The sequence below is a fragment of the Ziziphus jujuba genome, chromosome 1 (genome assembly GCF_031755915.1).
Source record: "Ziziphus jujuba cultivar Dongzao chromosome 1, ASM3175591v1".
Classification (NCBI taxonomy): domain Eukaryota; kingdom Viridiplantae; phylum Streptophyta; class Magnoliopsida; order Rosales; family Rhamnaceae; genus Ziziphus; species Ziziphus jujuba.
Genome location: NC_083379.1, coordinates 365,897 through 378,903, shown reverse-complemented (window position 1 = coordinate 378,903; position 13,007 = coordinate 365,897). Strand labels below are relative to the sequence as shown.

General features: G+C 38.3%; 3 protein-coding genes across 5 annotated transcripts; all 3 read left to right on the top strand.

The window, feature by feature from the left end:
• The first annotated feature begins 33 nt into the window (after positions 1–33).
• Positions 34–4,454, top strand: LOC107417750 (cationic amino acid transporter 1-like). Of its 3 annotated transcripts, XM_048465829.2 has the most exons (4): positions 34–1,123; positions 1,272–1,730; positions 1,896–3,308; positions 3,717–4,292. In XM_048465829.2, exons 2-4 carry the CDS (start codon positions 1,307–1,309, stop codon positions 3,722–3,724), a joined length of 1,845 nt encoding a protein of 614 aa, XP_048321786.1. In that variant the 5' UTR covers positions 34–1,123; positions 1,272–1,306; the 3' UTR covers positions 3,725–4,292. The 3 variants fall into 3 exon arrangements, with proteins under 3 accessions (XP_048321786.1, XP_048321781.1, XP_048321777.1); XM_048465824.2 differs by lacking the exon at positions 3,717–4,292 and having other exon boundaries at positions 1,896–3,405; XM_048465820.2 differs by lacking the exons at positions 34–1,123; positions 3,717–4,292 and adding an exon at positions 4,321–4,454.
• Positions 4,455–4,920: 466 nt separating this feature from the next.
• LOC107417891 (cationic amino acid transporter 1-like) lies at positions 4,921–7,938 on the top strand. Its single transcript, XM_016026579.4, has 2 exons — positions 4,921–5,341; positions 6,351–7,938. The coding sequence occupies exons 1-2, from the start codon at positions 4,921–4,923 to the stop codon at positions 7,727–7,729; spliced, it is 1,800 nt and encodes a 599-aa protein (XP_015882065.3). The 3' UTR covers positions 7,730–7,938.
• Positions 7,939–10,154: 2,216 nt separating this feature from the next.
• Positions 10,155–12,816, top strand: LOC107417149 (cationic amino acid transporter 1). Its single transcript, XM_016025767.4, has 2 exons — positions 10,155–10,551; positions 10,869–12,816. The coding sequence occupies exon 2, from the start codon at positions 10,931–10,933 to the stop codon at positions 12,728–12,730; it is 1,800 nt and encodes a 599-aa protein (XP_015881253.3). The 5' UTR covers positions 10,155–10,551; positions 10,869–10,930; the 3' UTR covers positions 12,731–12,816.
• Positions 12,817–13,007: the final 191 nt, after the last annotated feature.

Sequence of the window (13,007 nt, the reverse complement as noted above, 5' to 3'; positions counted from 1 at the left end):
AATGATCGATTGGTGTTGAAATCAATTATGTTAGTGTGGTGGTATACTAGGAGAAAATTAATCATTCATATATAATGTCCACTAGGATGCATATATATATATATATGGTTGTGCCAGGGGAGCCATTAATTAATTTTCCTATTTTATGTTGATCACCTTTTCTTTTTCTTGAACTTTTTTTTTTCTTTTTTAATTGTTATATGCATTACCTTTGGGGTACTTCTTGTTTCTCTACTAATATATGAAATATGTCACAAGTTATATTGATAAAAATCTAGTAATACAAAATATAACAAATCGGTAGTTGGCAGGATTTGTCTTAGTATATATACCATATTTAAATATGTATGTATATATATATACATATTACCTAATTAGAGGACGTACGTAAGAAATACACAATGTATAATATTTGAAATGGTGAACTAATTTTATACATATTGCAACTATAACTAAAACCAAATCTATGCATCCCTTAATTAGTTTGCATCCAATGAGATGGGAGGAAGTGCGATGCTTCAACATTTCTATGAATGCTCCCGACCACAAGTGTTCACATTGACGTGGCTTAAATGATAGCCATATATGATATATGCAATGCTCTTCAATGGTAATAACCACCGCCACCTCATGAAACACCACCACTTCAATTGCTAGCTAGCTTAATTTGATTTTCTTGATGAAGATAATCAAACAGATACCCTGTAGAATCAAACATTCAAATTCATCATTTTTTTTTTCTTTTTTAATGTAACGATCAAATTTTGTACCCCACAAGCCAGTAAATCCAATAATATTGCTCTGGCAATAATAATAGATTAATCTTTGAATTATTGGAGTGGCAGCTGAGTGCTGTTTTTGCTATTTGTGGTTGTTGAGTTTCATGATCTGATCGGTTTAATTACCAAGAGTCCGATCACACCTTCCTTTATGATCAGATGGGTATAAGGAGAGATACTTATCCTCCATAGACCAGGTGATTTTGAGGAACAAGTAGTGAGACGCAGAGCACCCAGCATGTGCATGTCTCCTATGGAGTTAGGAGACTTTGGGGCTTTAAACAATCACTTGAATTTTTTTTGGAAATTACACCACCAATTTCAATTTCATGGCTTCCAATAAGGTATACATAAAAATTTATTTATTCAATTGGTATTGGTTATGCTTTTGGTTTCGTTTGGTAGGAAATAGTAGAAAATTCATGATTATTTGACATGAATTATATGTTATGTATACATGCATACAATCAAATATATTGTATGTATGTACAGGAGGAGGAGGAGGAGGAGGAGGAGGAGGAGGAAGGATGACTATATATCATCATAATATTAATAACAATAAAGATGGAGGAGGTGGGATGAAATGGTCGCACATAAGGAATACATTTCTGCCAGAGGAGTCGTTCAGGAGCTGGGGAAATTATGCGAGAGCCCTCAAAGACACCCCATTTCGTTTCAAGGATCGGTTGCTGGCCCGGTCGTCGGATACCACGGAGCTGCTGGAAATGAAGGCATTGAGCCGGCACGACATGAAAAAGTCCCTCAACTGGTGGGATCTCTTATGGTTCGGCATCGGTGCCGTCATCGGTTCCAATGTCTTCATTCTCACGGGACTCGAGGCCAAATATCACGTCGGCCCAGCCGTCGTCATTGCCTACTTCTTTTCGGGGGTGTCGGCCATGCTTTCTGTTTTCTGTTACACCGAGTTTGCAGTGGACATCCCTGTCGCAGGTGCATATAACATACTCTGCTAAAAGGCTAGTTCATTTCAAAAGTCTAATTCATTTCGATTATTTGAACCATGGATCTGATATGGATCAATTCTATATTGGTTAAATAATTAAGTTTGTTAATATAATTGATCATAATTTTAATTTCGAATATGCATATGTATAGGTAGCTCATTTGCTTACCTAAGGGTAGAACTGGGAGACTTCATCTCCTTCATCGCAGCAGGCAACATCCTGCTGGAGTACGTAGTTGGTGGGCCGGCATTCGCACGAGCTTGGACTTACTACTTCGCTGCTCTCTGCAACCACAAGCCCGACGATTTCCGCATCACAGTGGATGCTCTTCCCGAGGACTACAATCATCTGGACCCCATTGCAGTCCTTGTCCTCCTCTTCATCTCACTCCTCACCCTCACCACCACCAAGGGCTCTTCCCGTTTAAATTCCATCGCTTCCATATTCCATCTTCTCGCCATTCTCGTCATCATCGTTGCGGGTCTCGTCAACGCCAACCCAAAGAATTACACCCCTTTTACTGTTCCTTTTGGCGCCGGCGGGGGTATTTTCAGGGCTTCCAAAGTGGTCTTCTTTTCGTACGTGGGATTCGAAGCTGTTCCAACCATGGCAGAGGAGACGGAGAATCCAGGCCGGGACATCCCCATCGGCCTCATCGGCTCCATGTTTATTGCCACCTGTTTGTACTGTTTGTTGGCCATAACATTGTGCCTCATGCAGCCATACAACCAGATCAACACCAACGATCCCTTCTCCTTGGCATTCGAAACAGTTGGAATGGGATGGGCCAAGTACCTCATTGCTGCTGCCGCTTTGAAAGGCATTACCAGCGTTCTGCTGGTGGCAGCATTGGGCCAGGCCAGATATCTCACTCATATTGCAAGAACTCAGATGATGCCCTCGTGGCTCGCACGTGTCAATGAGCGCACTGGGACTCCTGTCAATGCCACTCTTACCATGCTTACTGCCAACGCTTTCATTGCCTTGTTCACCAGCCTAGACGATCTCTCCAACCTGCTCTCCATCGCCACGCTCTTCATTTTCATGCTGGTGGCCGTTGCTCTTCTGATCCGCCGCTATTTCGTGGCCGGAGTGACCACAAAACTGGACCGGATCAAGCTCATCGTATGCCTGGTGCTCATACTGGGGTCCTCATCCACTGCCAGCGCAACCTACTGGGGTTTGAATAATCAGAATGAAAATGGCGGTGGTTGTTGGATTGGGTATGTGGTATCTATGCCGTTCTGGTTGATAGGAACTGTGGGGCTGTGGGTGTTCGTTCCGCAGGCAAGGAGTCCAAAACTGTGGGGGGTGCCATTAGTCCCGTGGTTGCCATCGGCATCTATAGGGATCAACATATTCTTTCTTGGGTCGGTAGATGTAAATTCGTTTATTAGGTTTGCGGTGAGGACGGGGATTGTGTTGGTATACTATCTTTTAGTAGGAGTGCATGCTTCCTTCGACAAAGCAAAGGAATATGAGAAGAAGAGGATCAAAGAGCTGCATCACGACACCAACCCATTTGAAAAGAACCTTCAACAACTGCCCCCGGTTGTTCCCTTAGGTACTGCTTAATAATTAGTTAAATATTAATTTGTTTGTATAAACACACATGCCAATGATTAATACTCTATCACAAATAAAATATACTTATTCCTTTTCTTTTTAAATTTTATTTTCTTGGTATGTATGTATACATTTATAGAATTTAATTCCCCTTTCTTTTGTATATATATTTCGTTGCTAAAATGTAATATTGTGTAATGATCATTTTTGAGCTATAACACTAACAATATTTATATATACTAGCTATACTGTAAGTACCAATTTATTTACAAGCTTTTTGAGTGGTAAATTATGTATGTATCATTGTAAAATTTATTTATTAATTTGTTAACCATTCATATGCACATTGCTGTTTATATAATGTGGTATATAATTAAAGTAATAAGAAACAACTGTTGCTTTGTAGGTTCATAGGACGACTTCAGCTATTAGAATACATGCGGTTGTAACAAGTCAAGGCACTATTTCATTTCATATCACGATGGGATTCCCATTTTTCTTTTTTTCCCAAAATGGGAAAGTTTGTTACATTTTTATCATTATCTAAAGTCGGCTTGTATTTATATTGATATGGTTGAATTAATTCTGAAGGAAAATGAAATTTGCTGCTGATGATGAATCCTGAAAAACAACCCTTAGTTTATAGAGTTTTGGGCAACATGGAAGTCATTATAAACCAAGTTAAAATTTGAATCCTAGATCAAGAGATGTATTGTTAGAATTTATATATTGTACTTTTAAAAAGGAAAAAGGAATAAAAAAATAAAAAAAAAAGGTTGTTGCTAGTAAAAGTTTTTAAAATGTAATTTTAATGTGTTTGGGGGATTAAAAAAAACAAAAAAAAAAAAAAAAAAAAAGAACAAGAAATTTTTGGTGACTTTTCATGTCTATTTTCTAATATTGCATAAGAAAATATAAAGATAGGTGTTATAATTGTAATTTACTAATTTTGTTTTATTCGCAATTTTCCAAGTCCTTTATTTAATTTTGGACGTATATGAATGATGTAGCACTGCCGACTGCTATATATTATGTAAGTGTTACCTGGTGGTGGCGCACGGAGTTTTCTCACCTCCAATCCACAACAAAAGCAAGAACAGACAAGACACCTTCTCCCATCTCTCCCTCCAGCCGGAAAGTTTGAAGGTTAGTTTGTTTGTTTGTAGAGTAGCTCTCGAGATCTTCTTTACATTTAATTTTCATTTGATCTGTCCTTCTTGGGATACAGAATTTTTCATTTTCTACTTCTTTTTCCATGATTTTATCAGAATTTAATTTATTTGCTTGTTATAATATATGTATCTGTATATATGTATATATATATATGTATATAATCCAGTGGACCAAAACCATGGTAGTAATTCCATTGCATGCTGTCTCTCTTTCTATATATATGTATATTATCTAACAACTAATTAATTTCTTTGTTACTTGTCTTCAAAAATCATGTAATTGCTGTGAGTGTTGTGAATCTGATTTAATTATTATTATTATTTTTAACTTAATATCTGGATCGGTTACCAAATGCAATAAATTCCTGGAAACTGATAATGATGAGATTGTTTAGTTTGCAGAGGATATTTATATACAAATATAAAATTAAAATTAAAATGGGAAGAACGGTGGAGGGCGATGGAGGGATAGTAATCCGGGGGAGGAGATTATTTCGGTGCAGCAAAGACGATTTTCTGCCGGAAGAGTCGTTCAAGAGCTGGGGGAACTATGCCAGAGCACTCAAGGACACTCCTTTCCGGTTGAAGGACCGGCTCCTGACCCGGTCCCTGGACATCACGGAGTTGGTGGAGGTGAAGGCTCGGAGCCACAACGACATGAAGAAGAAACTCAACTGGTGGGACCTCATGTGGTTCGGCATCGGTGCCGTCATCGGTGCCGGAATCTTCGTCCTCACCGGACTCCAGACCAAGGAAGTTGCGGGGCCTGCCGTCGTCTTATCTTATGCGGTTGCTGCTGTCTCCGCCATGCTTTCGGTTTTCTGTTACACTGAGTTTGCTGTTGAGATCCCCGTTGCAGGTAGGTTATTCTATTTTTTTTTTTTTTAATTTTTATTTCTTTCTTGAATGACATCAATTTTCTTCTACAAAGCAAAATATATATATATATATATATAGTCAAATTTTAAGTCAAATTATGAACAAACTTTTCATTATATTATATTATATTATATTATATATATATATATATATATATGTATGGCATTATTCCAAGTGTTATTTTTCACTTTTCTCCTCCTGATCTACATTTTTTACTTTTGTTTGACTTACACTCCAAATAGAATTATTATGAACATAATAAATAATTGTTTAGAGGAAATTCAAAAGTTTATGAGATCATCGGATAATCCAATCTCTCATCTTAGAGAACATTTACATTTGAAGAGCTGAAAAGTAAAACCACACAAAATTGACCTAAAAAGTAGTTAGTTTATGCGTACGTAGCATTCAGAAATACGATTTTGAACGAGCGTATAAGAGTAAAATTGATATCCTTTCATTTTTGGTTTTGTCTTATCACCTATCCTTATCCCTGTTGGCGTATCCCATCCCAAACCGCGTATGATGCATTTAAGCCATATAATGTCTGAATTCATATATATATCATTTTTTTCCACACCAGTGACGTAAGATGAGGATAATACAAATCCAGCTCATATATATTGCGACTTTTTTTTTTTTTTTTTTTTTTTTGAAATCGTTCGCCTCTTTATTGACTCTGGAGGTACGTGTCTCTCTGCATTTCCATTCATTGTATTGTTTGCCCCACATGCTGGACCTCTTGCTGGCCCATTCCATAAATTTTATTCACCATCGAGTATTTTATTAATTCTTAGATTCGATGAAATATTTTAATATTTAGTATTCGATAATGAATAATTGATTTGAAATTAAAAGGAAAAAGATATACTATATATATATATATATGTTAATATTGAAGAAATTGATTGGCTAAACCATAATTAAATTGAAATGAATTGAAGAATATGATGATGAATGGATGATGAATTAATATGAATTATATATAGGGGGATCATTTGCGTACCTAAGAGTAGAACTGGGAGACTTCATGGCATTCATAGCAGCGGGGAACATCCTGCTGGAGTGCTTGATAGGTGGTGCAGCCGTGGCACGTGCTTGGACATCATACTTCGCCACGCTATGCAACCAGAAGCCGGCGGATTTCAGGATCGTGGTGAGCAGTCTGCCGAAGGACTATAACCAACTGGACCCAATTGCAGTGGTGGTGCTGATGGTCACATGCGCATTGGCCGTGGCCAGCATCAAGGGCTCTTCCCGCTTCAACTACGTGGCCTCCATCGTCCACGTCCTTGTCATCCTCTTCATCATCGTCACCGGCCTTTCCAAAGCCGACCCCAACAACTACACCCCTTTCGCTCCTTTCGGAACGCGCGGGATTTTCAAAGCTTCCGCAGTGCTGTTCTTCGCGTACGGCGGATTCGACGGCATCGCCACCATGGCGGAAGAGACCAAGAATCCTGGCCGCGACATCCCCATCGGTCTGGTGGGCTCCATGGCCATCATCGCCTTGCTCTACTGTCTGCTGGCCGTGACACTGTGCCTGATGCAGCCGTACCAGCAGGTGGACGAAAACGCCCCTTTCTCCGTAGCCTTCGAAGCCGTGGGGATGGGATGGGCCAAATACATTGTTGCCGCCGGTGCTTTGAAAGGAATGACAAGCGTCCTGCTTGTGGGAGCCGTGAGCCAAGGCCGATATCTCACTCACATTGCGCGCACCCACATGATGCCTCCCTGGCTCGCCCATGTCCACGAGCGGACTGGGACCCCCATCAACGCCTCCGTCGTTTTAGCTGCAGCCACTGCTGTGATTGCCTTGTTCACCGATCTTGATATTCTCTCCGACCTCCTCTCCATTTCCACGCTGTTCATCTTCATGCTTGTTTCCCTCGCTCTTCTGGTCCGCCGCTACTACGCCACCGGGGTTTCCACGCACGCTGATCGGCTGAAGCTCGTCGCCTGCCTCGTGCTCATACTTGGCTCTTCCGTTGCCACCTCCGTCTACTGGGGTTTGAGCGATGATGGTTGGATTGGATACGCGGTGGCCTTGCCCTTCTGGTTGTTAGGAAATACGGGGCTCTGGCTTTTTGTTCCCCAAGCAAGGTTTCCGAAAGTGTGGGGGGTACCATTGGTCCCGTGGTTGCCATCCGCTTCCATTGGAATCAACATCTTCCTTATCGGCTCCATAGATAAAGCTTCATTTGTTAGGTTTGCAGTGTGGACTGTGATTATTTTGATTTACTATCTTTTCGTAGGATTGCGTGCTTCCTTCGACATCGCAAAGGAATCTGAATCTCATCAAAACCAAAATGATGCCACCACCCAGCTGGAAATCAAGGATCAGCCAGCAGGGGTACTTGTTCCTTGACCTTGTAATTAATTAGTTACAGATATAAAATGCTCATCGGCATATATTTATTATTACAATATATGTAAACCAAAATATGGCTGCTTAATGCTTTTGACAATAACACGTGTGGGTCTAGTCAAATTCTGTCATCCATCAGCTTGTTTAAAGGGTCCATGAATGCTTTTGAAAAATATATATATATATATACTACATGAATGTTCAACTTACTTGTTTATGTATATATAATTTACTTTGACTATTGAAGCTTAAATGTGTTCTAAGAAATTAGTATTTGTTTAAATTGTACATTAGATTTGTAAATTTAAATTAGTCTTTAATTTACAATTTGTTTCACATTAATCTAAATTTTCAAATTGATTTCTACTTTAACTAACATAAAAGTTTAAAAATTGAAAAAATTGATTAGCTTTTTTCAATTTTCAAACAAGATGAGGAAAAAGAATTGATTAATTGAATAATGAGAAAACTAGTTAACTTTCTCAATTTTCAAACGTTGTTTTAGAAGTCAATTTGGGAATTTTTGACTAATGTGAAAGTATAATATTTTAAACTTGAAGGTCCAATATAAAATCTATCAAAAATATTGGAGATTAAAGTGCAATTAATCAAAAATAAAATTAAACAAAAAATGGGAGAAGAAGAAGTAAGAAAGGCAATAACCTAGACCTGTAAAGTTGTTATTGTGTATAAGAACCAAAAAAAAAAAAAAAAAAAGGATTTTCTGCTTGTCAGTAAGGTCTTCTATATATATTTACAAAAAATAATAATAATAAAAAAATAAAATAGGAGACTCTAAACCTGCATTAATTATGTACTATGTTAGGGCATAAGATATGAGATTTTAATCTTGAATTACCCCCAATTTGAGGTTTATAGCGAGAGGCATAGGTGCCCCAACTTGGGGTTTATAGTGAGAGGCATAGGGTGTAGAAAAAGCTAGAAAGTTTTTATTATTTTATAAATTTTTTTATACTAAAAGTGCTGGATTTTTTTTAATATTATCCAAAAAAATAATCATATTATCACTGGATTGCCCTTGTAAAGTCCAAGGTATTAGAATTTGAACTCATCCTTACTTTAGTAAATTTTATACACACACACAAAAACAAAAAAAAAACAAAAAAAAGGAAAAAGAAAAAGAGAAACCTTCTACTTAAATCATTTATCTTGAAGAGTGCCTTTTATATTGAATATTTTCAAAGAGTTAATTGCATTTTGGTTCGTTTGATTTGTATTGTAGGATTTTGTAATTTATATCTTCAACTTTCAAAAATGTCAATTCAATTAATTTGTTAAAGATTGATGGATTGCCATTTTAGCAAAATAAATTAGTAACAATACCATCCAACTTATACCGGAGTTTGTAAGGAAATAGATTAGGTTTCTTATTAATAAGAATAGCAATGATGTGGGTAAAAATATTACCAATTTGTTTAGCAAATTTATAAGAATATGAACCTACAATTTATAACAAATTTAAAAATTATATATTAAAATGGTTATTTTTAAAGGTTAAAAGTCTAAATCATAAAATTTAACTTTCAAAATTTAAAAATGAACTCTTTCGTAAAAAAAAAGAAAATTACCAAATACTCACTAGCCATTAAAAAATAAAAAAGTGGAAAAATACCTAAATGGTCCCCCCACGTATAGTAGAAGGTGCTGTATGTGGGAAAACCAAAGCAGCAGACAGAGGCAGCGGGGTAATTTAACAGTTTAAACCTAACCCTACTGACAAATTGATTACTGCCTCTTCTCTGTTTAATCTCATTCACAAGCTGAGCTTGTTTCTTAAATCCCTTCTAACTTCTATCGCCACCTCTTGTTGACTTCAAGGTATGCATTATAATCATTTTTTTATTATTATTATTTTATTTTTTAAAAGATTATCTTACTCATCCAAGTCTACTTATCAAAAGTTCTTGACTTGTTACTTTAGCTCTCTCTTTCACTCCACCATTTTCTTTTTCAATATATAAAAATATCGCACGGACACATTTTCACTTTTTATTAAATAATAATTATATTAGGTTTTAACTAATCGATCTGCTCCTAGAGCACCCGGAGGGCCCTTGTTTGTCTAGTAATGGTTTGTTCTTAGTTTGTGAATTCTGTAAATGGACTAATGGATTCCTTAGGATTATAATTTTTTTTGTAAAAAAAATGAAAAAGAAAAAGAAAGAAATATGTGCATGCCGCATGCGAAAAGTAAAAGCAAGACCTCAAATTGGTTGGCAACTTGGCATCAAATACAATGGTCGATGAGTTCGATGTTTAGGTAGTGTTGTGCCAACACTCCACTGCTTTTACAAATGTTTAACTACTACTAGTGAGAGAAGCTGAATTCTTTCCCATTTATTTTTATTCAATTAAATATGTATTTTTTATTTTTTTTGTAATTATTATTATTTTCCTGAAATATATACTCGTATGTTGGGAAAAACAATCTTTTATATTTTAGTATTGGTGAGAAGGGTTTCAGATTTGGCATAGGTAGGATCACATATATCAATGTGAATCCAAGGGATGGTCAATGTCTAATGTCAAATGTCTCAAGGAATTCTGAGAAGAATGAAACACCAAGTACTAAGAAGTTAGGTAGCAGTGAAATACGTGTTTGTAGGGGTAGGGGAACTGATTTAGATCGGAGATTTTTAGTACTTACAAAAGTTACTAGTTGACTTGAACCTTTTATAGATGGCTATTGATCTGATATTTTTTGTATTAATTCAAAAATTATTAATGTAATCTGCTCAAAAAATACATGTGATGGATTTGTATCAAGGAGGATAAGGCAGCAGGAAAAGTGTCAGTGATTGGTATGTTTTTAATTTTTCACTTTTTTTTTTTTTTTTCAAATTTCTTGTGTTTGAAAAATAAATAAATAAGATTGGATAGGATCCGATCCGATCCGATATATCTCCCCATTTATCTCTCTCATTCTGTTGAGGTCCCTCAGTTTGAGAATAACAGAGGCTAATGCTAGGAATTCCATCTGGAATAATTAGGCAAATTTCTGGTGCTTTTTTAGCTATATCCTAGGTAACGGATTCTGAAGAATGAGTGCACCATAATATTACATTCTCTGTATATGTATCTATATACTAAATATGTTTGTTTGTGGTTTGTGTTGAAGGCAATTAATTGATAAATTTCAGAGCCAACTTAGCTAGAATATAAGATATAGAATAAGTAATAATGGCGATGGGAAATGGCAGCACTGTTAATGGGACATCGGAGAAAAGGGTGATGAGTTGTATCTGCAGCAAACAAGATTTACTGCCGGAGGAGTCATTCCAGAGCTGGGGGAAGTATGCGGAGGCACTTCGGAGCACGAAAACAAGGTTCAAAGATCGGCTGCTGGCACGATCCATGGACAGCCTTGAGCTCCACGAAATGCGCGCCCGCAGCCAGAATGAGATGAAGAGAACCCTCAACTGGTGGGACATCATTTGGTTTGGCATTGGAGCCGTTGTGGGTGCTGGAATTTTTGTCCTCACCGGCGAGGCTGCCAGCAGCTATGCTGGTCCTGCAGTTGTGGTCTCCTACTTCATATCTGGCGTTTCTGCATTGCTCTCCGTCTTATGCTACACCGAGTTCTCCGTTGAACTCCCCGTGGCTGGAGGATCATTTGCCTATCTCAGGGTCGAACTCGGAGACTTTGTTGCCTATATTGCTGCCGGAAACATTCTTTTCGAGTATATGGTAGCCGGTGCCAGCGTGGCAAGGTCCTGGACTTCATACTTTGCCACCCTGTGCAATCACCAACCCAACGATTTCCGTTTGAATGTCTCTGCCCTCGCCGAGAACTACAACCACTTGGACCCAATCGCAGTGGTGGTCTCCATTGCAGTCTGTATCGGTGCAGCCATGAGCATAAAGGGATCGTCTCGCTTCAACTCGGTCACAAGCATCATACATATCTTTTTGTTGGTCTTCATACTCATAGCGGGCCTAACCAAGGCTGACCCTGCTAACATGGCAACCTTCATGCCCTTCGGTGTCAAAGGCATCTTCAAGGCTTCCGCTGTTCTCTTCTTTGCATATGTTGGTTTTGATGGAGTTGCAACCTTGGGGGAGGAGATAAAGAAGCCCAGCCGGGATATTCCCATTGGCTTGATTGGTTCCATGTTGATTACCATAACCCTATATTGCCTGCTAGCCGCTACTTTGACCTTGATGCAGCCCTACAACCTTATTAATGCCGATGCACCCTTCACCATAGCATTCCAAGCAGCAGGGATGGACTGGGCAAAGTACATTGTTGCAATTGGAGCCCTCAAGGGCATGACCACTGTTCTGCTGGCTAATCTCCTCGCCCAAGCTCGCTACTTCACTCATATTGCACGCACCCACATGGCCCCACCCATTCTGGCAGCCATCAACCAGAAAACCGGTACCCCCGTGACAGCCACAGTGATTATGACCGTAGCAAACTCCATTGTTGCATTCTTCACTAGCCTTGATGTTTTGGCAAACCTGCTATCCATATCCACTCTATTCATCTTTTCTCTCGTTGCCATTGCACTGATTGTAAGGCGATACTATGTTTCAGGGGAGACTTCGAATTCAGACAGGAACAAACTAATATGCTTCATGGTGCTGATCATAGGATCATCCATCAGTTCCGCTGTTTATTGGGTAATCTGCAATGATGGCTGGATAGGGTACACAGTTACTGGTGCAGTTTGGTTCTTGGCCACACTCGGGCTACAATTGACTGTTAAGAAAGCTAGGAAACCAAAAATGTGGGGTGTGCCATTGCTTCCTTGGTTGCCTTCGGCTTCCATAGCAATCAATGTCTTCATCATGGGTTCAATTGATGGACCTTCATTTCTCAGATTCATAGTTTGGACAGTAGTTTTGCTTATCTACTATTTGTTTGTGGCATTACATGCTTCGTATGATGCAGCTAAGGAGGCTGAAAGAGCCGCTGACTCAACTCAAGCATCGAACATCGAGGCAGGGGAGACCAAGACCCAGACCGAAGTTAGTTGAATCCTTTTGAGAAATGTTTCAATGAAAGATCATATTGCATTCAGAATTTTGTACGTCAAGAACTGTTAATGAATTAGCATTCAAAATGCAGCCTCTACATCAGTAGGCTTTCTACCTCTCAATCATCATAACATCATTGTCAATTCAAGCTTAAAAGTTTGATCAAAAGATATCGTTCAACAGGAAAACATATTTAAATGCAAAATTTTAACTTACCTAGGCTATTACAAGGTTTAACATGAATAGGAAAAAGACCGACAAAAAAGTAAAAGAAGTG